The following is a 27,291-nucleotide window of genomic DNA, read 5'->3' on the forward strand; positions in this document are numbered from 1 at the left end:
ATTATCATCCAGCGTATAGTTAAGATGAAAGTTAAACAAGAAAGCGTTAGAATTAAACAAAAGGGAGTTTATTAGCATAAACAAATTATGATAATTTGAACATTAGATTTGACAGTGACCCGAGATTATTTCCCGCATTAGGTTCGCAGTATGGAAAGTAAAAATACTACTATAAGAAATGTTAACGAAAAAGAAAAAAAAACCGCGTTTGTGAAAATAAGGCCTAAATCAGATTTTGTGAACAACTTCATCGAAATCAATGCCTATCGTCAGCTTAGTTTGAACTGATAAAATCGTATGATCAAAAACCCCTGAGTATGTCTTATATTAAATCTTAATCTAACTCTATGACATTATTCATTGTTTTCGGTAACTACAGGTATTTATTTTCTTATTACCGTGAAATATATTTTAAAATTCCTATCAGTGCCTGAGTCCACTGAATGATGTCAATAATAGAAGCCTATCAGGATTCACATGGCGTTTTAAGTTATATATATTCTCCTATGTCCTCATACACCTGACAACACAGATTACCAAACAATTCCTCTTCAGTCAAGCACTCAAGGGGTTACCTCACTGTAATTGTTCAGTGGCCACTTTCCTCTTGGTAAGGGTAGAAGAGACTCTTTAGCTATGGTAAGCAGCTCTTCTAGGAGAAGGATAGTCCAAAATCAAGCCTTTGTTCTCTAGTCTTGGGTAGTGCCGTAGCCTCTGTACCATGGTCTTCCACTGTCTAGGGTTAGAGTTCTCTTGCTTGAGGGTAAACTCGAGCACACTATTCTATCTTATTTCTCATCCTCTTGTTTTGTTAAAGTTTCTATAGTTTATATAGGAGATATTTATTTTAATGTTGTTACTCCTCTTAGAATATTTTGTTTTCCATTTTTCCTTACCTCACTGGGATATTTTCCCTGTTGGAGCCCCTGGGCTTATAGCATCCTGCTTTTCAAACTAGGGTTGTAGCTTAGGAAGTAATAATAATAATAATAATAATAATAATAATATATATATATATATATATATATATATATATATATATATATATATATATATATATATAAAAGAACATAAGTCCTTTTAGTAAGATTACGTACTGGTCACACAAGGTTGACTCATGAGTTCATGAGTCTTTAATGTGTACACCTCATGAGATGATTTCCATGTGGAGTGAGTGGCACATGATTTTCAGCTTACAACATATTTTTTTTTCTGAATGTTCTTAGAAAACAATGAATTCAAAGTTTCGGTCAGAAAACTATGATATTTTATTGGGTTGAGAGTTTTTCAGTTTTTAAGATTTTATCATTTTAAGAACCATAGGTTTAATAGATAGAATTCAAGTTTCTATTTATCATTGTTTTTTACATTTCATTTATTTCATATTAGATTTAACACACACACACACATATTATATATATATATATATATATATATATATATATATATATATATATATATTTGTATGGATGTATGTATGAACATTAGAAATCACGTTAGCGGACACGTGATAAGCGTAAAATGTATATTCCATACACGAAAGGTAAAGGGAAAAGACTTGATTCCAGTTAGTACTTTCGTCTATTGACATTATCATAAGTACAATGAAAATAAAAACAGGAACATCATATTATACAGCAAATTGGATGCGTGCAAGGTCTTGATGAACCCATATAAATCAGATTTAAAGTAAGATAATACAAGATCATTGAAAAAAAATGCCATTGCTTCGATGCCTTTAGATATTTAGATAACATAAGATAAATTGCATTCTGAGCATGGAATACTATATAATGCATTATTATAACTTACAGAGCTATTTACAATAAACTTGTTTTTCAATGTGCTGTTATATTTAAACACTTCTCTGTTTCTTTTCCACACTGTTGAAGTATTTAGGCTTGTAGCATTCTGCTTTTCTAATTAAAGTTGTAGCTTAGTTAATATTATTGATAATGATAATAATAATAATTATAATAATAATAATAATAAAAATAATGATAGCAATAATATATGCATATATACATACTGTATATATATATATATATATATATATATATATATATATACATATATATGTGTATGTATATACATATATGTGTATATATATATATATATATATATATATATATATATATATATATATATATATTATGCCATTTTAAACTAGACTCAAACTTCTTTTATCAAAACTGAAAAGAGGAAGTCGAGCTTTTAAGTGGTTCCGCCGCTGGGAGAAACTGAGAGGAGACAAGTTGGTGAAAAGTTTTGTACCATTCTGAAGTCTTTTAAAAACCGAGAAAACTGCCAAAGTGTTGAGATGATGGAAAAAGCTTTAAACTGGAGTCTAGTTTCAAAGCGTAAGTAACATAGTGATGCTTCTTATAAGCAGGTGTGTATATCTGTACACATTTTCGAATTATTTTGGAAAATAACTCAAAATTCTCCTTCGAATGTTCTGCCACGCATTTTGCAATCAAAAATATTAATTGGAAATGTATCAATACATTGCGATAGAAAAGAACAAGATTTTACACAAAATCAAGGGATTGGACGTATGAAAAAAGAAACAGGATTTATTTCAAGTAAATAGATAAAGGCGAAGGGGATTCTACAGATATGAAAAATTAATATTATATCAACGTAAGATTCAAAGAAGACATGGATGCTCAAAGTATTGACAATGATTAAAGCAATTAAATGAGTGTACTAGTGACTGCTGTTGTTATCATTGGGCCTATTTTCCTCAAGTAAAAATGACATACTGAGCCAATTATACTCAAAATTCACGGTATTCTTAGGTTTGTAAACTATGTTGAAATGTTCACCAACCCTATCTCTTAGCGACATCCATTGCAAAGATTTCCCCTCTTTCAGTGTCCATATTAAGCTGCCGCATAGATGAAATTGCCTATTATTGCCAAGGAAACTCTATCCGAGGTGAGAGTCAATTATAGGTTGATTAATCCTTCGTTTCATTGAGAAAGCCATAAGATTAGATTCATTAAGGGACTCTAAGGTTAATTAGATAAAAGGATATCTCTCTCTCTCTCTCTCTCTCTCTCTCTCTCTCTCTCTCTCTCTCTCTCTCTCTCTCTCTCTCTCTCTCATATATCTGTTTATTAGTTGATTAAAGTTAGTCTTTAACTGCTTTCTAATTAGTTGTTACGGTAATGGGATGGAGGTAAGGTCATTCCAATCTCTCCTATATGAAGAGAACGAGTGTCTGGCTATATAGCATCATTATCATCAGTTACAACTAGTCCACTGCAGGACAAAGGTCTCAGACATGTCCTTTCACTCCCGTCTGTTTATGGTGTTTCTATACCAGTCTACATCCGCAAAATTTTCTTAGCCCGTCAATCCATCGTTCATTTCCTTTTCTTACATGATAGAATATCCTCTACAGTACTTTGGTTTACTCTCGTATCCATGAATACTGGATATATATATATATATATATATATATATATATATATATATATATATATATATATATATATATATATATATATATATATATATATAATTTCCAGTCATGCTGAGTGGCATTGCCAGACGTATAACTATTCGTCTCTTACTGTCCCTCGGGTAGGGTAAGAGGGATTAGTCATCCCCCAGTGAGAGGGAATACCCCGAGAAGTAAGGGCAAGGGATGGGAAGGGTTGATTTTGTGTGCGCGCGCTCGCGTTTGTGCATATCTATCTAAATATTCAGCCATCATTTTTGACGGATCGCGTATACTAGTATAGCCATAGTAATGCAATTTTTTCAAAGATTGATAATAGTTCTTATAATATTAATCAGTTATTAAACTGATTTTCATGGCCACTTAACTACAGAAAAGAATTATATGCACCTCAGATGATTAATACTGTAGCATCTATAAACTTTTATGAAGACGCAGGATTAGCCAGCGAAAGGACAGACTTGGGAGAAAGGGAAATGTAATTCAAAAGTCTCCTTCGAAGGCTGCCACCTGTCCTGCAGTTATGAGCATTAATTATAGTTAGTATGTTGACAAGGTCATCAGCTACCCGTTAAGATACTACCGTTAGAGAGTTATTGGGTCCTCTTGACTGGCTAGACTGTACTACATTGGATCCCTCTCTCTGATTATGCCCCATTTCCCCTTACCTACACATACACCAATAGTCTGGTCTATTCTTTACAAATTCTCTTCTGTCCTCATACACCTGACAACACTGAGATTACCAAATAATTTTTCTTTGCTCAAAGGGTTAATTACTTCACCGTCGTAATTGTTCAGTGGCTTCCTTCCTCGTGGTAAGGGTAGAGGAGACTAGCTATGGCAAGTAGCTCTTCTAGAATAAGGACACTCCAAATCAACCCATTGTTCTCTAGTCCTGGGTAGTGCTATAGCCTCTGTGCCATGGTCTTCCACTGTCTTGGAGTAGGGTTCTCTTGCTTGAGGGTACTCTCGGGCTATTCTACCTCTTCCTTTTTCTTCAGTATTTATAGTTTATATATGAAAGACTTATTTTAACGTCGTTACTGTTCTAGAAATAGTTTAGTTTAATTGTTAATTACTTCTCTTATAGTTGATTTCTTTCCTTATTTCCTCTCCTCACTGGGCTATTTGCTCTGTTGGATCCCTTGGCCTTATAGCAGCCTACTTTAACAATGAGGGTTGTAGCTTAACTAGTAATAATAATAATAATAGTATAAATACCGTGCGGTAGAACCAACAAGATTTATTTATACGAAATCAGGAGATCAGACGTACGAAAAAAAGATATTTATTTCAAGTAAATAGTTAAAGGAAACGCGATTCTACAGTTATGAAAAAGTAAAGTAAGTTAATAAAGAAGAGAAAGCTATCACAAGCTGAACGGCCAGTCCAAGTTGGTCTTGTGATCTTCGCTTAAATAATTACCTAAGTTCGCCTGACTAATTATCCAAATGGAAAGGAATTATAGTGTCCGCGCCCCTTGTTGATGTTTTAGATGGAGTTCTTGCTAATTAATAACTCGTGCTGAAGTGCCAAAAGGGAGAAACAAAATTTTCACATTTTTAAGTAATAAATAAAATCCGTCTCATTTTTCAAATATTAAAGCAAATGTCATCTCAGTGGACCCGCTTTGATGAAATATTTTTCAACCTGCAATACACATGACATTCAGGTACGACGGCAATGACCGAGAGAAAAAGAACGAGAGAGGTGGGTCGTCCCCCTGCCCCATTTGTTAGTGTTCAAGACAAATATTTGGATATAAAATGGATCCCGGACATTGCCAGATGGTGAAAGGATAACATCTAGATTCCCGAAAAAGCCATATTTAAATTGAAGTGAATCTGGGCTCTGGTGTCTTGTACTGTACGTGTATGGTATTATCCTGTTTACATTTGATGAAATCCTTTGCCTATATTTGACATGACTTTGTTACAGTAGGCTGGCTCAAGTTTGAAGATAATTGACTTTGGGTGATATTTACAAAACAGCGAAAATATTGAAGGAAATGGGGGAAAATGACAACAAACAAAATAATAGTGGGGGAATATAATAATTACTTGGTACATTATTTCTGTCTGTCATGTTTGTTATATATATATATATATATATATATATATATATATATATATATATATATATATACATATATATATACATACACATATATAAATACATATGTATACACATAATTTATATGTATTTATAGATATTATATATATGTATATATACACATATATCTATATATATATATATATATATATATATATATGTATATATATATATATATATATATATATATATATATATATATATATATATATATATCTTCCTACGGCTGTTAATGTAAAGGGCCTCGATTACATTTCGCCAGTCGTCCGTATCTTGAGTTTTTAAATCGGTACTTTTCCATTCACCGTCATCTACTTCACGCTTCATAGTCCTCAACCATGTAGGCCTGGGTCTTCCAACTCTTCTAGTGCCTTGTGAAGTCCAGTTAAAAGTTTGGTTGTCTAATTTCTTGGGGAGCGCGAAGAGCATGCCCAAACCATCTCCATCTACCCCTCACCATGATCTCATTCACATATGGCTCCAGAGTAATCTCTCTTATAGTTTTAGTTCTTATCCTGTCCTGCCATTTAACTCTCAATAATCTTCAGAGGGCTTGGTTCTCAAATCTACAAAATCTGTTGGATATTGTTTGCCATACCATGACTCATGTCCATGCAGTTACACAAATCTCACCAAACTGATATATAGCCTGGCTTTTATAAATAATTCCAGGCGATTTAATATCCAAATTTTACTTAATCTAGCCATTATCTGATTAGCTTTTTTCAATCTTTCATTAAACTCCAATTCTGAGGACCCTGTATTGGAGATCATAGTTCCTAAATACTGAAATGATTCTACTTCATTAATCCTTGCTCTTTCCAATGATATTTCATATTCTATTGCATACTCCGTTCTCATTTCTGGATTTCTTTTATATATCTTGAGCCCAATCTCATATGATATTTCATGCCTTCTTGTAAGCAAGTATTAGTAGTCAGTCTCGGCTGTTTTTGCTGAGAAACCCTCGTCCTTAGGCTGCCAAAAGAACAGAAAATCCTGCTTATTTTATCCAGCTCGTCTTCGTCGATCGAAGTATGCATCTTAAATATTTTTTGGATGTTATCATATGGTACAGATGCATCTGAAGCAACTGGAACATTTTCACTTTAACTGATTGCAGAAAATCATTGGCCTTACCTGGAAAGGAAAGTTTGGATTCCACACAGATTCTAGAGCAAAGGTGCAACATTCATAGAAGCCATGTTCACCAAACGTCAACTTGGATGGCTTGGTCACATATCCCTTAAGAACGGTTCAAAAAACAAATCCTATAAGGACAACTAAAAATGGCTTCTGGAGATATACAAAGACCAAGCCATTTCAACGTTAAAGAAATGCAAAATTCCATTAGCTGACCTAGAAACTCTTTTCACCTTAGAAAGTGACAGTATCACGCCAGAAAAGAGGCTCCTACAGCCCAGAATTCTCGTTTGACATATCAGACATGTGGCAATGTATGTAAGTCCAAGATCGGGATGGTGAGTATTAGTGTACACTAACGGTAGGAACATTTACATTACATTTAACATATTTAGAGAACCTTTGAATGTGGCCATCAGTATATATATATATATATATATATATATATATATATATATATATATATATATATATATATATATATATATATATTGCATGTTTATCACATTGAATCTTTGATGAGCGAGGCACCAAAATTTATCGGTTCTCAGGCAATCTTTATCAAAGATTTTGCTAGTCTGGCGCTCTTTTTATCGCCGTCATCAGATGTTTGTGCCCATTTACAGCTAAGTGAACTGGTGGACAGTAAGCCGGGGATGATCTACGAACCTAGCAAATTTAAGGCGAAAGTATACACTTTAATATGTACAGGTAGCTTTAAAATTATTTTTATAGAATAATATACAATATTATGTACTGTACATATTATTTTCCGTTTATCAAAAATTGTTTACAAGCAAAAAACTTCCTGTCATCGTATCCAGGGCCATCCTCCCTTAAAACTGGGCCTATACCCTTAAGTGAGACTTATTGACTCGAGCCTCTTGTATAATACCAACATCTTTCACGGCTTATATACACAACTTATGTTATAGATTATTAATCTGGATCTGGTAATCAAGCACCAAGAGTATTAAAAATATTGTTTCAACATACTTGGAAGTCTCTTCTTACCAAAAAGGGAATTTAAGGTAAATGGAATAGGAAACGAGCCAAATAAGACTTCCCGACCAAAGACCTAAGGAGGCTCCCAATTCCCATTGTCTCGGAGAAACAAGAGAAGGGGCTGACGGAATTTTAATGTCTCTCTCTCTCTCTCTCTCTCTCTCTCTCTCTCTCTCTCTCTCTCTCTCTGCATTAGTGGCTTTTGGAACTCTTAAATGTTCTTTCTATATGTTTGTACACATTACTTTCAATGTGTGAGTGATGTTTCATATAAAAGCATATTCACGGTTGTTTAAAAGGTTCTCATTAGATTCTCCAAACTCATTAATAGAGGATGGTCAGATGTTGAGTAATATCGAGGAAGAATTTTAATATTATCATAAGGAAACCATATTAGTTCAAGGTGTTTTAAGGACTTTAGTAACAGAAGGATTGAACGGCTGCGCCGCTTTGTAACAGCCTACGAATCTTTGTATCCATTGGGATAAGGGTAAAGGGTAAGTGTGTAGGACAATGTTGAAAATATTGTAAAGTACCTTGGCAAGTAGTTTGTAATGTTTGCAGAATTTTTTTTTATTATTTTTTATGGCATTACTTACTATTGTTGTATGAAACAAATGGATGACAACACGAACAGAAAACAAAATCATTAACATTCTGTTATTCTGTCTTTGGGGAAGGTCGAATATTCTGAATCTGTCTGAAAAGTATTCGTATCTATATCTATATTTGAAGGTGTTTTTTTCTTGTGGAATTTGGCGATGTTCGGCAAAGCACATTGTAGTATCCAATAACGTTGAAATGTTAAAGGCCTCATTTTTTTTTCCAATATCGATCTATCGAATGGTCTATTACATTAGATAAGACCATGGAACGTTGACCGCCTGAGGGCACCAGGCACAAGACTGACAAATGCATGTATTATTGGTGGTTTTGGTTTCCTATTTTGAGCCTAATTTATATATATCTTTTCTTTCGGTTCCCTTTACCCATTATTTTAATATTAGGTATTGCGTACAGAAAACTCAGGTATGCTAGGCTAAATGCCCTCCAGTGATATATGGTGTTAGTATTAATTTATATTGCAATGATGTTATAAACTTCATTTCCTATTAGATGCATCTCTTAGTCTTGACATTTTTTGCCATCTAAAAATCAAACCTTTAACTCGTGTCTATTGCGACTCTTTCCCTTACACCTAGATTTTCTTTAAAATGATTCTTTTAAGTCTCATTCCCAGTGGCGTTTTGGCGTTCCTAGGTGATCATTGGCCAAGTACTAATTAGACCTATTGTTGCTTACCTTTGCTGATCCAGAAACTAAATGTTTAGCAAGCACACAACTCCGTTACATTCATCAGAGCTAACCAATCCAAGTGCCAAGTAGATCGTTGTATAATTTTCCTGATCTAACTATTAGTAATGCCACATACAAGCTGCATTTACGTAGAAATTTATAAGCAAATACTTTCTAGCTTACTGTGCCATCAATTTGTATTTTATTTTTATTTCTATGAACTTATGTGTACCATTTAACCATTTGCATAGTTTTCTTTTAGATTTTACTTTCAAAAACTATTTTCAACTTTGAGTAGGCTATATTATTGAGAGGAATTTGTGATTTTAGGATGAATTAATTCATGGAAATTTGGTTTTAGACTGAATATAATTATACTCAGAGATCTGTGTATTTACTGGGTGTTCACCTGTGCATGAATTCAGTGGTTGAAAATTCAAAGAAAGATTATATCTGATCATTTTATAGAACTGTGGTCGTTACCTTTGATATAGTGACGGACATAAGGGTATTATCTATCATAATTTCAGAGATAGGATTAACATCTGTATGGTAATACCAGAAATTACCTTCATGGTAATCAGGTGGTCAAAGATATTCGTCTATGTGATGATAAGAGTAATTTTAATGATAAACCCAAATTAATGGTAGTTACATTATGACTTTAATGATAAACCCAAAGGTAATAAGTTTCATGTAGTTATTACAATGATAAATCGACAGATATTGATTGTTACATTTAGTAATTTTAATGTTAGATCCAAAGATAACACTAGTTACATTTAGTAATTTTATTGATAAATCCAAAGTTAATGATAGTTACATTTAGTGATTTTAATGAAAGATGATTAGAATTACTTTTATATTCATAACTCTTTTACGGATAACCATGCATTTTCATTTTACATATGATGGGTACATTAAAACTAAGTTGGGTAGAACTTTTGCACCTGGTAGGATTTTTTTATAGAGCTCGATATGAAATTATAGTTAAGAGCCATTAGACAGAAAAACTAGTATTCAGATTTGATAGAAAAACCAACTAGCAAACCGTCTTAAGGTGAAAGATTATATTTATTTATCATTTTAAAAGATAGCCGACACATAAATAACATGTTTTTAAGTCGCTTACAGGATTTTTCGGCCAAAAATGCATTTGCGATTTTTTAATGCAATTTCACTTTCAGTTTGAAAGCTACAAACAGTTTGAAAGCTTCCTGAGATACTATTATTCAAGTTGAAATTGCCAAACTTAGTGAAAAATATCCTTATGGGATCCTTTCAACATAAACATTTCCAATCTTTTATTTCAGTACAGTGTATTGTCGGTGAGGGGTAAAACTTAGCAAAATTTTCCCCCACCCCTAAAAACTGATTTTCGCTAAACCCATTAGGTGGCTCTAATTCATAGAATAATCGAGATATAGTTATTTTTTATATCCCCAAGCTTATCACGTTCCTAGCTAGGGTTATAAAAAAAATGTATCATTTAAAGAAGAGTTAACAGAAAGTTTCGAGCTCCACTTTCTAAAACGTCTTGTTATTCTGTCAATTCTGAATGCTAGCGTTCCAGCCTAATGGCGGTGAACTATAATTTCATATTGAGTTCTATAGACAAAGCGTACCAGGTGCAAAAGTTCTACCCAACATTTTTTTTTAATGTACCTGCCCATCATATGTAAAAAGAAAATGCATGGTTTGGCTGTAAAAGAGTAATGTACACAGACACCCCCACCCTCAGAGCCTGTACTATTACTCATTTTAATTATAGTTACATTTAATTATTTTAATCATAGATCCAAAAAAATTATATCAGTTACACAAGTAATTTTATTGATAAATCTAAGGATAATAGTAGTTACATTTATTGGCTTCAATGATAAAGTCCAAAGATGATGATAGTTACATTATAATGTTCCTCGAATAAGGATTGTCCTTTTTATTATGTCATATAAATTGAGTATTATCTTTATTGTGAATCGATCATTTCAGGGACAATGAGAGTGGAAACATCCTGGACAACCTGCTCTCTCGCATGGAACAATACGCCAACAATTTGGAGGCTCTTGTGCAAGAGAGGACAGCCGATTACCTCGAGGAAAAGAGAAGATGCGAGGAGCTTCTTTATCAGCTATTACCCAAGTGAGATCTCTCTCTCTCTCTCTCTCTCTCTCTCTCTCTCTCTCTCTCTCTCTCTTTTCAACAAAAGGTTTCGTTATCTATACTTTTAAACTATGCCAATTTATTCCATATGTCTATTAAATTTTGTATATTATTATTATTATTATTATTATTATTATTATTATTATTATTATTATTATTATTATTAACCAAGCCACAACCCTAGTTGGAAAAGCAAGACGCTACAAGCCCAAGGGCTCCAATAGAAAAAAATAGCCCAGCGAGGAAAGGAAATAAGGAAATAAATAAATGATGAGAACAAATTAACAATAAATCATTCTAAAATCAGTAACAACGTCAAAACATATGTCATATATAAACTATTAACAACGTCAAAACATATCATTATGCTCTCTCTCTCTCTCTCTCTCTCTCTCTCTCTCTCTCTCTCTCTTACACATTTTTTAATAAAAGGTTTCGTTATCTTTACTTTTAAACTATGTCAATTCATTCCATATGTCTTTGAAATTCTGTATATCAATATCTATATGCTCTCTCTCTCTCTCTCTCTCTCTCTCTCTCTCTCTCTCTCTCTCGGAAATTTTTCTCCAATCTTCAAGAAGGGACCAAATGAAGAACCTGGCAACTACAGACTTGTGTGCGTAACTTCAGTGCCTTGCAAATCTTTTTAATCAATTATAGTAGATTGAATAGTAGAACATATAGAGAAAGACAATCTCCTGATAGACAGCCAACATGGTTTTAGACAAAAGAGATCCTGTGTGACAAATCTGTTGGAATTTTTTCGCATGTTTAACATTTATGACAAAAGTAGGGCAATAGACATCATATTATTATTATTATTATTATTATTATTATTATTATTATTAACTGCTAAGCTACAACCCTAGTTGGAAAAGCAGGATGCTATAAGCCCAGGGGCCCCAACAGGGAAAATAGCCCAGTGAGGAAAGGAAACAAAAAAAATAGAATATTTTAAGAAGAGCAACAACATTAAAATAAATATTTCCTAAATAAACTATAAAGACATTAACATAACAAGAGGAAGAGAAATAAGATAGAATATTGTGCCCGAGTGTACCCTTAAGCAAGAGAACTCTAACCCAAGACAGTGGAAGACCATGATACAGAGGCTATGACACTACCGAAGACTAGAGAACAGTGGTTTGATTTTGGAGTGACCTTCTCCTAGAAGAGCTGCTTACCATTGCTAAAGAGTCTCTTTTACCCTTACCAAGAGGAAAGTAGCCACTGAACAATTATAGTGTTGGGTGAAGAAGAATGGTTTGGTAATCTCAGTGGTGTCAGGTGTATGAGGACAGAGGAGAATCTGTAAAGAATAGGCCAGACTATTCGGTGTATGTGTAGGCAAAGGGAAAGAATCGTAACCAGAGAGAGGGATTCAATGTAATCTATGTGGCCAGTCAAAGGACCCCATAACTCTCTAGCATTAGTATCTCAACGGGTGGCTGGTGCCCTGGCCAACCTACTACCTAGACTTTCAAAGGGCTTTTGACAAAGTCCATCAGTAAAGATTATGCTAATAGTTAAAATTAGAGCACTAGGCCTCTTGATGAGCCAGCTGAATGGATAGAAGATTGGCTGACAAACAGAAAACAGATAGTTGTAATCGATGGGGAAGCCTCTGAGTGAACAGCTGTTATAAGCGGAGTTCCTCAAGGATCCGTCTTTGGCCCATTGCTATTTCTGAATTACATTAACGACATAGATTTAGGATTAAATAGTAGAATAGCCAAATTTGCCAACGATATTAACTAGGCATAATGCGAACTCAAAAGACGTAGAAGCCTTGTGAGAGGATCTAATGAAGGCAGGAGAAGGGTCCAGGATATGGCAAATGCCTTTCAACTGTGAGAAATGCAAAGTTATGCGCATAGTTTATAGTAACCCACAAACAGATTACTAACTGCTGGGTAATGAATTAGAAAGTGTGGACCAGGAGAAAGATCTCAGCATTGTTATTAGCAAAGATTTGAAAGTTCACCAATCAGAGCATAAAAGCTGAAAAGAAAGTACAAAAACTAATAGGTTTCCTAAGAAGACAATTCAAATACAGAAACAAAGACACTGTACTACAACTGTATACATCACTATTAAGACCCCATCTAGAATATGAAGTCCAATTCTGGGCTTCAACTATTCAGAGGGATATAGATATACTGGAAGCAGTACAAGCTAGGGCCACCAAACTAGTTCCAACACTAAGGCAATTTGGATATAGACGGGGGATAGAACGTTTGTATTTATTTGATCAACAAACTCGACAAGTAAGGGGTCAGTTAATAAAGGCATTCAAAATTCTTGGGGGAATAGCAAATGTAGATTACAGAAATCTATTCACTCTTATCTCAAATCAGTCCAGAGGTAACGGATACAAACTGTAATTGAAAAGATACACCACTCATTAATTGTTGTAATTTCTTTAAAAAAAAAAAAAATACGTGAAACAGACTTCCAGTGGATGTAGTAAACAGTTACACGGTAAACAAGTTCAAAATTAAGTTTGACAAGATCATAAAAACTCTCTAGATGTTTAAACTAATCGCTCTACCCAAGAGATGCCTGAAAACTTTTAATCAATCAATCTACCCAAGTGCAAAATCTCTCTCTCTCTCTCTCTCTCTCTCTCTCTCTCTCTCTCTCTCTCTCTCTCTCTCTCTCTCTCTTTCTCTCTCTCTCTCTCTCTCTCTCTCTCTCTCTCTCTCTCTCTCTCTCTCGTCCATATGACGAGCAACTAACCTAAAAGTCTTTGTTTTCGAATATCTCATTACATTGAGGCATGGGAGGGATTCATCTCAAAAGTTTTAATGAACTTTTCGACTTTCATCAATAGTCTATTCCACCTGTGATCATTGTTACATACAGCAGCCTTTCCGCTCTCCGTCCAAATAGCCCCCCCCCCCCCCCCCCCCTTGCTAACAGGAGTTCAGAATAATCAGAGATGAGAATGAGTTCCTTGTTTTAGGTAATCAAATATATGGGGAGATGGGGTTAATTTATAAGCAATGTGTCAAGATTAACTTATTTTGTAAAGTCTATTTTGTTTGCAATTGAACAATTCAGTAGTCTTTGTTTAGAGGCAGAATTTATAAGAGGCAGAGTTTATAAGTATGAAAAATTTGATCGCTGGTGTGAATAAATGAATAAATTCCATATTCTCGGGATAGATAGTAATATATATATATATATATATGTATATATACATATATACATATATATATATACATATATACATATATATATATATATATATATATATATATATATATATATATATATATATATATATATATATATATACATATATATATATATATATATATATATATATATATACACACATAAGATTCCTATTCAATTATCATCAAAGAGAAATGCTGTAACTGTAGCTGATGATGCTTGTTAACTCATAATCGAGTCCTTTCACTGGATAGATAGTACTATAGTACATTAGATCCTTCTCTCTGGTTACGGCTCTTTTTTTCCTACACTTACACCGAATAGTCTGGCCTAATATTTCCACATTCTCCTTTGTCCTCATACACCTGACAACAAACAATTCTTCTATGTTCACGGGGTTTACTACTGCTCTGTAATTGTTCAGTGGCTACTTTCCACTTAGTAAGGGTAAAAGAGACTCTTTAGCTATGGTAAGCAGCTCTTCTAGGTGAAGGACACTCCGAAATCCAACCATTGTTCTCTAGTCATGAGTAGTGCCATAGCCACTGTAGCAAGGTCTTCCACTTTCTTGGAGTAGAGGTCTCTTGCTTGAGGGGACATCCGGGCATACTATTCTATCTTATTTTTTCAAATTTTTATAGTTTATAGGCTATATGAAATTTTTATTTTAATGTTACTGTTCTTAAAATATTTTATTTTAATTGTTCAGTATTTTTCTTGTACTTTATTTATTATTTTATTATTTTTCCTCTATTTTTCCTGTTATAACCCTTGGGCCTATATCATCCTATTTTTCCAACTAGGTTTGCTTAGCTAGTAATAATAATAATAATAATATTAATAATAATGATAATAATAATAATTGATACATCTCATATGTTAAGTAAATTCATAATTCTGTAGGATACCAACAAAATTACTGCTGTGTTTGTTGTTATTACTTCAAGTTGCATTCCTTTATTCTTTTATGTATATGTATATGTATATATATATGTATATATATATATATATATATATATATATATATATATATATATATATATATAATTTATAATACTAGTGTGCCCAAACCGTAAAAAATTACGTCTAAATATTTAGATAGGCACACACGCGAACAGATTCAACCCTCCTCATCCCTCCCCCTTTCCTAACTACAACATTCTGGCTCGGCAATTTGTGGGAGAAAGTGGTTTCCTAGTGTACCTCTTGGGGTACCCCCCCCCTCCTCCTGAGTGTGACAAGAAAGAAATAAGTATATATATATATATATATATATATATATATATATATATATATATATATATATATACATACACCAAGGCACCTCCCCAAATTTTAGGGGTAGCTAACATCATACGAATGAAAACAAAAATGGGGGAAACCTTTCCTCTCTACGCTCCTCTCAGCCTGACGAGGGACTCAACCGAGTTCGGCTGGTACTGCTTGGGTGCCACAGCCTATCCTCCCCTGTTATCCATCACAGATAAGGCTTCATAAGCTGAATCCCCTACTGCTGCTACCTCTGCGGTCATCCAAAGCAACTGGAGGAAGCTGCAGGGCATACCAGAACTGTGTCACAATCACTCGCCATTCATTCCTATTTCTAGCACGCTCTCTTGCCTCTCCCACATCTATCCTCCTATCACCCAGAGCTTTCTTCACTCCATCCATCCACCAAAATCTTGCCCTTCCTCTTGAACTTCTCCCATCAACTCTTGCATTCATCACCTTCTTTAGCAGACAGCCATTTTCCATTCTCTCAACATGGCCAAACCACACATTCATATCCACTCTAGCAGCTAAATAATTTCTTACACCCGTTCTCACCCTCACTACTTCGTTCCTAACCCTATCTACTCGAGATACGCCAGCCATGCTCCTCAGACACTTCATCTCAAACACATTCAATTTCTGTCTCTCCGTCACTTTTATTCCCCACAACTCCAATCCATACATCACAGTTGGTACAATCACTTTCTCATACAAAACTCTCTTTACATTCATGCCCAACCCTCTATTCTTTACCACTCCCTTTACTGCCCCCAACACTATGCATCCTTCATTCACTCTCTGACGTACTTATGCTTCCACTCCACCATTTGCTGCAACAACAGACCCCAAGTACTTAAACTGCTCTACTTCCTCAAGTAACTCTCCATTCAACATGATAGTCAACCTTGCACCACCTTCCCTTCTCGTACATCTCATAACCTTACTCTTACCCACATTAACTCTCAACTTCCTTCTCTCACATACCCTTCCAAATTCTGTCACTAATCGACTAAGCTTCTCTTCCAAGTCTGCAACCAGTACATTATCATCCGAAAACAACAACTGATTTACCTCCCATTCATGATCATTCTCGTCTATCAGTTTCAATCCTCGTCCAAGCGCTCGAGCATTCACCTCTCGCACCACTCCATCAACATACAAGTTAAACAACCATGGTGACATCACGCATCCCTGTCTCAGCCCCGCTCTCACTGGAAACCAATCGCTCACTTCAGTCCTTATCCTAACACACGCTTTACTACTTTTATAGAAACTTTTCACTGCTTGCAACAACCTTCCACCAATTCCATATAACCTCATCACATTCCACATCGCTTTCCTATCAACTCTATCATGCTCTTTCTCCAGATACATAAACGCAACATACACCTCCTTACCTTTTCCCAAGTATTTCTCGCATATCTGCCTAATTGTAAAAATCTGATTCATACATCCCTTACCTCTTCTAAAACCACACTGTACTTCTAAGATTGCATTCTCTGTTTTATCCTTAATCCTATTGATCAGTAATCTATCATACACTTTTCCAACCTCACTCAACAAACTAATACCCCTTGAATTACATATATATGTATATATATATATATATATATATATATATATATATATATATATATATATATATATATATATACAGGTATATATATATAGATAGATAGATAGGTAGATTCAGTATGTCGCCCTAGAATTGAACAGCATAAGATGGCCGTCTCTAGGGGAATGTGGTAATAATGCTTTGGCCTCCCACTGGTTAGGATTGTCATAGAATCTGCTGTTCAGGGATGACTATAATAGTCCAAGTTAAAAACTATAACCAAAGAAATATTGACTACCTCTTGATTGCCTGTACCCAAGGTCACATTTAATGCCTAACAAATGATTTCTTGTCCATTAATACTGTATTATCCTCTTTTCTAAAACCTGACTTACTGTATAAGGAATCAAGAAACTGACTATTTGTTCCGACGCTTTATACCAACCATTACACTCATTACAGTAGATATATATTTTGGCAATAACTGAAACCAGCTCTAAGCTTTTTTACAAGGAGTAATTACTCTCCTCTAGTTAATGGTGGGGAGTAGACTGACCACCCCACACACACTTGCACTAGTAACAAACCATCCCTTTTTATTTCTGCTTGGTGAAGTACAGACATTATCTTTCTCTCCCGTTTAAGAACAAATAAAAATTTCCCTACAAAATAAACTGGCCTATATGCTAAAAAGTGTTGTTTCTCTTTTATGGGTGTGTTTGCCCTTTGGGGTCAATAACCATGCGGGTTTGTCCCGGTATTGAAGGGTGCCATTGCGGCACTATCTTGTCAGCAGTGGACACTGATCTACATGATCTCAATGCCCTGCATGTAGGGATCACTCTTGCACACAGGAGGTTTCATGCAACAAGTGTCTGGAGTACACAAGGCTTAGTAGGCCACAGAAGAAGGCTAAGAGGGATTCTTTCCTTTACTTTACTTACTTTAAGGGCTGTTTTTTCTGGTCCAATACAGCAGGGGAACCCTACTCTCTACAGGACCTCCGCAGTTATTTTATCATGTTCATTCAAAAGCATTCAACATTTTGCACCTCATATTGCTCGGTTATTGTCAAATCCACACTATTAAAGCACTTTGAGAACAAGAAAATCTTCAGTTTCCTCTTGAAAGCCTTAATATCTTAAGTTTTTCAAATGTCTAGTGGGAGCTTATTGTATAGTCTCGGGGTGCATATTTAAAGGCTCTAGAGCCTACAGCTGACATATATGTAGGTTTGAATAATTTGAAACCATCTAACTATTCGTGTCAACATATGTAGCAATTCTCTTAGATATTTTAGACGTCCGGTTCTGATAACTTGATGGGTTATTGTACATATTTTAAACTCAATTCTTGCTTTGATAGGCAATCATTGTAAATTAATTAGTACAGGAATGAAACTTTCTCAGGGTGGGATACCTTTTACCAGTCTTGATCCTCTGTTTATTATGTTTTGTAATTTCTTAAGTTGCACTTTTGGTAAATTGTAGTAGATGGAGTTACAGTAGTCAATCCTAGTAATAACACAGTTTATCGAGTTAATCCTCGAAAGTCAGCTCGACCTAACTGCTCGGTCAGCTTCCTCTGGGGGTCGCTTGAGTATGAGTGGCGTCCGTTTGACACTCTGGGACCTCCACTACTTCCCCTTGAGAAATAGCGCTGGCCACCATCGTAGGAGAGGAGAGTCGTTTTCCAATGACGCACTGTGGCCTTCCTTGGGGCTAACAGGTTTTCAGTGTAAGGAAAGGCTTTTAGAATTCTTGCGGTTGGGCACGCGGAGTGAGCGAACAGCCTCCCCCTAAATTGATCACCATCTTCCTCATCGAGACTGTAGGTTGTAGACTGAAAGTCTCTCGTATACCTGGCTATCTTAACCTCAGCCTCTTCTCGCCCCAGCGTTCATTCTGCTTCAGCGTACAAGCGTGAGCTGTTGCTGAGAAGTACTTCTTGGAGTTACTTGTCTGAGGATCCTTCCTGGGGTGAACCATGGGACTAGCTTCGGCCACATCCCAAGGACAGTTCTTCTGTCTGGGTTCCCCCAGCCAGGGGGAAAGCAGAATGAGCTGTCCGCAGGTCCGCCTCCAGGTGTTGGGCAACTTCCTCTTCCAACAGAGTTACCCTTCATCAGTCATTGCTCAGAAATCTTCTCACTTGTGGCGAGAGCTGCCAACAGTGGCAACAAGTGTTGAACGCCCTTCTGTTTCTTTGGCAGCATGCCTTGCCAGCACTTCTGTGGCAGAGGCTTCTGGGGCACCTAACCTCCTCGGGAAAGTAGGTCAGTCGCCTTTGCATCTGCTCTCTACAGTGGCAGCTAAAGATCTTTTACTCTCAGCACCTAGACCCTCTGAATTTGTAGGTAATAGGTTGGCCAGGGCACCAGCCGCCTGTTGAGATACTACCACTAGAGAGGTATTGGATCCTTTGACTGACCAGAGCGTAATGCATTGGATCCCTCTCCCTAGTTACGGCTTATTTTTTCTTTGCCCACATTTACATTGAATAATCTGGCCTATTCTTTACATATTCTCGTCTTTCCTCATACACCTGACAACAATGAGATACTTAACACTACTTTACCCAAGGGGTTAATTACTGTACTGCAGTTGGTTCAATGTACTTTCCTCTTGGTAAGGGTAGCAGAGACTCTTTAGCTATGGTAAGCAGCTCTTCTAGGAGAAGGACACTACCCAAGACTAGAGAACAAGTGTTTAATACCCTTGTTCTCTAGTCTTGGGTAGTGCCATAGCCTTTGTACCATGGTCTTCCACTGTCTTGGGTTAGAGTTCTCTTGCTTGAGGGTACACTCGGGCACACTATTCTATCTTATTATTTTTTTTCCTCCTCTTGTTTTTTTGAAATGGTGTGTTGAGCAGGCTTAATAGAAGGGCCATGGATGCCTGGTGGTTTATCAAGAGGTTGTCTTTTCCTTTTTCTGATTCTTTTTCTTCTCAAAAAAAATCCTTACTGTCCTCCCTTCAGTTGAAGTGGCTATCCTGGAGGGTATTTAGCCTTGCATGGTGTATCGGCTCCTCCATGTTGACCAGTTTTTCCGACTTTATACTATAGTCTATGGGTATCATCAATCACTTCATTTATAATTCTGTACATATTGTTTTTGTTATAATTCTTGTTAATCTAGTTTTTAAGTATGATGTCTTTTTTTATTTCAATTATTTCTTATGCTGTCTGGAGACATTGAGCGAAATCCGGGACCAGTACGTCCTAGATTTCGTCAATGTCGTCTTCTGTATTACAATATTCGTGGTCTTCATGCAAATATCCTAAACCTTACAGTTGCGTCCGGACAGTATGATATTCTTTTGTGCTCAGAATCTTTGGTTTCTAATATGAAGCACTCATCTGAGCTCCTTATAACTGGTTTTAAGAAGCCAATAATGTTGAAACGTGATGCCATCCCTAGGGCCAGGGGAATGGCGGTGTATATTAGGACTGAGTACCCTGCTTCTCATAAGTCCTGCTATCAATGTGGATGTCATGAGATTCAGGTAATAAAAGTTTGTGGCAGGCATAACAACTTTTATTTGTGTTCGATCTACCGAAATCCAGACATGGATGATTCTATCTTCGATTGTCTTCTTACCATTATGGCTAAGATACAAGATGATGATAGAAAGGCTTCTTTTGTCTTTGTTGGTGATTTTAATGCTCACCATAGGGAGTGGTTAAGTTCTATCTCTCCTACCGATTGCCATGGCTTAAGAGTTTTAGAATTTGCCTCTGAATCAGGCTGTGAGCAAATCATAAATGAAGCTACTCACAGGTCTGGTAATTGCTTGGACCTCGTATACACTGACTCCCCTGGTGTTATAACTAGTAAGGTTGGTTCTCCAGTCAGGACATCTGATCATGGCTTGATTTCATTAGTAGTGATGACTTAGCAGCCTGTCCCTGATATATCATACTCTTGTAAAATTTATATGAAATCCCAAGCAGACTGGAATGGGATTTTGCATGATCTTTTGTGCTTGAATTGGTCACAATTATATAGTAGTGTAGATCCTGTTGTCCCTTTGAATGAGAATCTAGTCAACATAATTGACAGGCATATCCCTTCTCGTGTGCTAAGGTACTGAGTGAAGGACAAACCGTGGTTCAGTGATGATTGTAGACATGCTTATTTGGAGAACCAGGAGGCCTATCAACTTTGGAAGGGTAACAGATCAGATTTAACCTGGAACAACTATACTCAGCTTCGAGCTTTTGCTCAGAGAGTTTATGCCTCAACTGAAAAGGAGTACAATTTAACCATAAAAGAAACCCTTTCTGTTACAACTCAGGAACATAAATGGTGGTCTACCCTTAAATCTGCACTCTTTGGTTTAGATGCAACAGTTCCTCCTTTACTTAAACCAGATGGCTCAGTCACTCACTGTCCAAAGGAAAAGGCAACCCTTTTGGCTGATGTTTTTGACAGTAAACAGAGTAATGAAAAACTTGAACTTCCTCATTCCTGTTTTCCAGAGGCTAAACTAACTAGTTTAGCTTTTCGATCTCGTGAGATTAAAGCTCTGTTGATGGACCTTGATGCTTATGGAGATGTAGACCCAAATGGTATTTTTCCATTGTTTTTTTTATAAAGACAGCAAATTTCTTAGCTCCAAAGTTATCTGTTATTTTGCGCAAGTTGGCAAGAAGAGGAGCTTTTAGCACTTGTTGGAGAATTGGTAATGTTACTCCTCTATGTGAATGTGTTTGTGGTAGCTCAAGTCCCACTGATTACCGCCCAATTTCCATAACTCCCATATTATCTAAAGTTTTTGAACGTCTTCTGGCAAAACATCTTAATAGGTTTGCTGAAGGTAATCATCTATTTCCTAGTTTGCAATTTTGTTTTCGTAAAGGCCTTGGAGCATGTGATGCCCTTCTTACAATCTCCAATGCTGTACAGAAATCCCTTGATTGTGGTCAGGAAGTTCGTATGATTGGCCTTTATTTTAGTGCTGCCTTTGACCGTGTTCATCATGAGGCCCTTGTTTTCAAACTGAAGCAGTTGTGAGTGGGTGGGTCGTTTCTTAGCATTATTATTGATTTTTTAAGTAATAGATCTCAAAGAGTTGTTGTTGATGGGCACCATAGTGAGTATAGGAATGTGATATCCGGTGTTCCACAGGGTAGTGTTCTTGGCCCATTACTTTTCATACTATATACACATGACATGTGGTTTGGCCTAGAAAACAAGCTTGTTGCATATGCAGATGATGCTACCCTCTTTGCATCAATTCCATCCCCTGAATGTAGATCTGGGGTTGGTGAATCCCTTAATAGAGATTTAGCTAAAATTAGTGCATGGTGCAAATTATGGGGTATGAAGTTGAATCCTTACAAAACTCAAAGTATGATTGTAAGTAGGTCAAGGACGGTGGCTCCTCAACATCCGGGTCTCAGTACTGATAATGTTTCTTTAAATTTGTATGACTTTTAAAATTTTAGGTGTGATTCTCGACAGCAAATTTACTTTTGAGAAACACATTAGGTCTGTGTCTTCTTCAATTGCACAAAAAATTGGCTTATTGAGAAAGTCTTACAAGATTTTCGGTGATCAATCTATTCTGAAGAAGTGTTTCATTTCTTTCATTCTACCTTGTTTTGAGTATTGTTCTCCTGTCTGGTGTTCAGCTGCTGATTCTCATCTTAATTTGTTGGACAGAAACTTATGGTCTATTAAATTTCTTATTCCTGATTTAGATATTAATCTTTGGCACCGTCGTCCAATTAGTTCATTATGCATGTTGCATAAGATTTTTCATAACTCTGACCATCCTTTACATTCAGATCTCCCTGGACAATTCTATCCTGTTCGTAATACTAGGCAGGCAGTTAAATCTAATAGCCAGGCCTTCTCCATCATGAGGCTCAATACTACACAGTATTCCAGAAGTTTTATTCCAGCAGTTACCAAGTTGTGGAATGATCTTCCTTATTGGGTAGTTGAATCAGTAGAACTTCAAAAGTTCAAAATTGGAGCAAATGTTTTTATGTTGACCAGGCTGACATGAGTTTTTATAGTTTATATATGACATACCTGTTTTTGACGTTGTTAATAGTTTATATAGGACATATCTGTTTTGACGCTGTTACTGTTTTTAGAATGATATATTGTTAATTTATCCTCATCATTTATTTATTTCCTTATTTCCTTTCCTCACTGGGCTACTTTTCCCCGTTGGAGCCCTTGGGCTTATAGCATCTTGCTTTTCCAACTAGGGTTGTAGCTTGGTTAGTAATAAGGATAATAATAACACCTTGGTGCTGGTAGGGTCAGAGCAAAAGAGAGACCTGAGTTGGTGGTTGTGAGACACCAATCTGCTCAGGGGATTAGACCTTCTCTCTCCTCCCCCAGAATAGTTGCTCTTCACAGATGCTTCAAAAGAAGGGTTGGCATTCACCTGTTGCACCTCACCAATGCCGAGCGACAGTGCCCCATAAACAATCTGGAAATGAGTGTAGCCTTTCTAGGCCTCAAGCAACTCCATCAACTCCTTTCAGGGCACTCCGTAGTGCTGATGAGCGACAACACCACAGTAGTGTTACACATAAACAGGCAAGGAGGTACTTTTTCACAGCAACTTAGACAGCTAGTTGTATAAATCCTCAGATGGACGGAACACAACTCGGTAGCCTTCTCAGCCCATTTCACCCGGGCAAGAAGAATGTGCTGGCAGACAATCTAAACAAGACTCAGATAGTAGGCTCCAAATGGTCTTTGAAACAACAGTTAGCCAACCAACGACTTGTCTGCTCCCTGGTACTCGATCCACAGATGGTCTGGCAGGATGCCTTTCAACATCATTGGGACAGTCTGGATGTCTATGTATTCTCCTGTTTCTGCCTAGTAGGGAAGCTTCTAAACAAGGTCAGGACATCTCAAGACCTCTGGATGACCCTAATAGCTCCACTCTGGCAACTTACAGAATGGTTCCTGAATATTTTGCATCTGCTCACAGAGGCATCAAGGGAGCTCTCTCCACTTCCCAATCTAGTCAGACAACCCCACGTGAAGATATTCCATCAAGCAATTCCATTGCTTCGTCTTCATGTCTGGAGGTTATCCAGCAATTCCTCGGTAAGAGTGGCTTTTTGAGACCAGTTGCCAAGAGAATGGCAGGATACCTCCAGGAGCAGTCTGCCGCCATGTATCTGGCAAAGTTGTTCGTCTTTTTTGGAGAGTGTTGTGGACAAGATATCACTCCCCTAATGCCTCTATTCCAACGATAGCGGAGTTTCTGTTGTACCTCAGGGAGGAAAAGCTCTGTTCGGTGTCACCGGTCTAAGGGTATCGCTCGGCCTTGAGCCTTGCTTTTAGACTGAATGGCGTTTACATTTCCTCTTCGATGGAATTGTCTCTCCTCTTACGGAACTTTAAGCACACATACCCTCAGTCAGAGGTTAGACCTCCTCATTTGAACGTGGGGAAACTACTACGTTCTTTGTAGGAGTACCTTACAAACCTCTTCGTCAAGCATCAGATGGCAACTTGACACTGAAGCTGGTTATCTTGCTAGCACTGGCCTTTGCAAAGAGAGTCAGCAAGCTACATGGTCTTTCCTACCACATCACCCATTCAAGGATGTTGGGAGGTGACACTCAGTTTCATCCCTGTCTTTCTGGCCAAGACTCAGAATTTGGCTGTAGCGAATCCTCAATTTGGGCCCTACCAAATTGAGTCTCTCCAGTCTGTAACAGATGATCCAGATTAGCTATTACTCTGGCCTATAAGAGCACTTAGGAAATGCCTGCCAGAACTACCCTCAGATCAGCAGGTTCTTTGTGAGCTCGGGGAGAATAAGAAAGGAAGGTCACTAAAAAGTCTCTCTTCCCCGATCAGATAGGTGATCAACAGAGTCATACAACAAGGCTCCTCACATTTAAGACATTAGCATGTCCCTGGCGTTTAAGAAGAATTTCTCTGTGATGCATGTTATACAAGTGGGCATATGGAAACGACAAACCACATTGACTGCCCACTACCTGCAAGACATAACCCGCAGGAATCTCCAAGTTCCTATGATGGATGCACAAAACATGGTCAATAACCCCTTAGCTCCATTGTAGGACAAGAAGCTGTCAGTTGAGGACAGATGTTACCCACGAGTAAGTCTAGAATGGGTGTGCAAGTGACTGACCACTTCTATTTCATGCTCCCCTTTCTTGGGGCTCAACATTTGAAGAAATTGGCTAGCTCTGTAAGCTAACCTCCTCCTAACTGCAGGTGGGTACTTTTGTACCTTGTGTTACCTGATATATGAATGTTTACTTATGTCCCCGTCCTCCAAATGAGGTGGAGTCAGACAGTATCTTCACTTAAGGAGTTAACTTCTGCAGTGGCTACTTTTCTCTTGGCAAGGGTAGAAGAGACTTTTTAGCTATGGTAAGCAGCTCTTCTAGGAGTAGGACACTTCAAAATCAAATTATTGTTCTCTAGTCCTGCATAGTGTCATAGCCTCTGTACCATGATCTTCCACTGTCTTGCAGTAGAGTTCTCTTGCTGGAGGGTACACTAAGGCACACTGTTCTTATTTCTTTTCTTCTAGGTTTTTATTAAGTCTTTATAGTTAACATATGAAAGATTTGTTTTACTGTAATGTTATTACTGTTCTTAAACATTTTTGTTTTAATTGTTAATTACTTCTCTTGTAGTTGGTTTATATCCTTATTTCCTTTCCTCACTGGGCTATTTTCCCTGTAAAAGCACTTAGGCCTGTAGCATCCTGCTTTTCCAACTAGGGTTCTAGTTTAGGAAGTAAAAATAGTAATAATATGTGCAGACTTTAGCACCTGAATTACGCTTAGATGGTCAAGTCACATTGCTAAATTCTTACACCTTGCACAGATTGCTCAGGCTGTTAACCCCGAGGGTTGATGAGGTGTCAGGGTAACTTCTAAACAGCTCATGCAAAGCAAAGAGTATAAACCCCAGGGCAGTCACCAGCCAGTTGGATTTTGGACTCCCACCTACCATGGAGTGAATCTCCACTATAAAGAGCTTAATGGTTTGTACATAGTGTCGGGACAAATAACATTTGGAATTAATTTGTATTTTTCCAAACTATAGAAACCTGGAGCTCTTTACACATACAATACTGGGCCGACCATCACCTTCCCCCAGAAGTTTTGTTACTAGTGCAGGTGTGAGCAGGGGGGGTTAGTGTACTCCTCCGCCCCCCCCCCCCCCTTGCTAACTAGCGAAGATTAATTACTCCTTGTAAAAAGCTTAATGGCTGGTTTAAGCTACTGCCGAAATATATCTCCACAGTAAAGAACTCTTAAATTTGTATAATTAGGAAAAATACAAACCTTTCCAAATTTGTCGTCCATGTACAATATTTCTGGGTTGACCTGTGACGGCCGGTGAAAAGGGTCCTTCTTTACACTTTTCTGATATAAACCTTCCAAATATACCAGAGAAAGATAAAAGCATGGAATGCAGAGGTTACTACCCTCGCGCGAGCACCTTGTGGGTGTCGTGTATAAAGCAGGGGCGTGTGAAAACCACTATTCACAGGCTGTCTTCCATTTAGATAATTCCTTCATCAAAGGCCCCAGATACCGCACTTGAGCCACTCCACCGACGCCCGACGCGAGCGCCCTCTGAGACATCCTTCTGTTTTGGACTTGCTAGCTTGGTCTTAGATTTTTGTGTTCTCGGTGTTTTCACGTTAAGTGGATTATTTTCATCATGGCCGAAGCTCCAACTTCACCAATACCAATGTTAAGTACCATAGTTTGTTTTGACAGCTCTTTGCAGTACCGGGCAGTTGTACTCTTCCCAGTATTGTGTTGTTTTTTATTTCGACCGGCTTGGCCTTCCGCGGTGTCGGCAGCCATTGTTGTTTTGATTTGCCTCGCTGGGAATTTCATGTTAGTCTTGCCCATTTGGTACGCTGTCAGTTAGGTTCTTGGTTAAGTCACTGGCCTTACGCCTTTTTGAACCATTATTATTATTATTATTATTATTTCCTATGGTACTTTTTGCTAGCAAGTCCAGTCTGGACGAACAAGAATAGTGTTCTGGCTTTATTATAGTTTAGTACCCGCCCTGAGAGGCGTTCGTCAGTGGACTATATCCTTTTAA

The 27,291-nt window shown here is 37.0% G+C and overlaps 1 protein-coding gene across 1 annotated transcript in view; it reads left to right on the forward strand.

Annotated features, from left to right (window-relative positions):
* LOC137629594 (atrial natriuretic peptide receptor 1-like) overlaps positions 1-27,291 on the forward strand; it is a 1,161,427-nt gene that overhangs the window by 1,036,715 nt on the left and 97,421 nt on the right. Inside the window, 1 exon segment of the mRNA XM_068361051.1 lies at positions 11,021-11,170. Within this exon segment, the coding sequence (XP_068217152.1) occupies positions 11,021-11,170 (150 nt within the window).

The sequence above is a fragment of the Palaemon carinicauda genome, chromosome 37 (assembly GCF_036898095.1).
Source record: "Palaemon carinicauda isolate YSFRI2023 chromosome 37, ASM3689809v2, whole genome shotgun sequence".
NCBI lineage: Eukaryota > Metazoa > Arthropoda > Malacostraca > Decapoda > Palaemonidae > Palaemon > Palaemon carinicauda.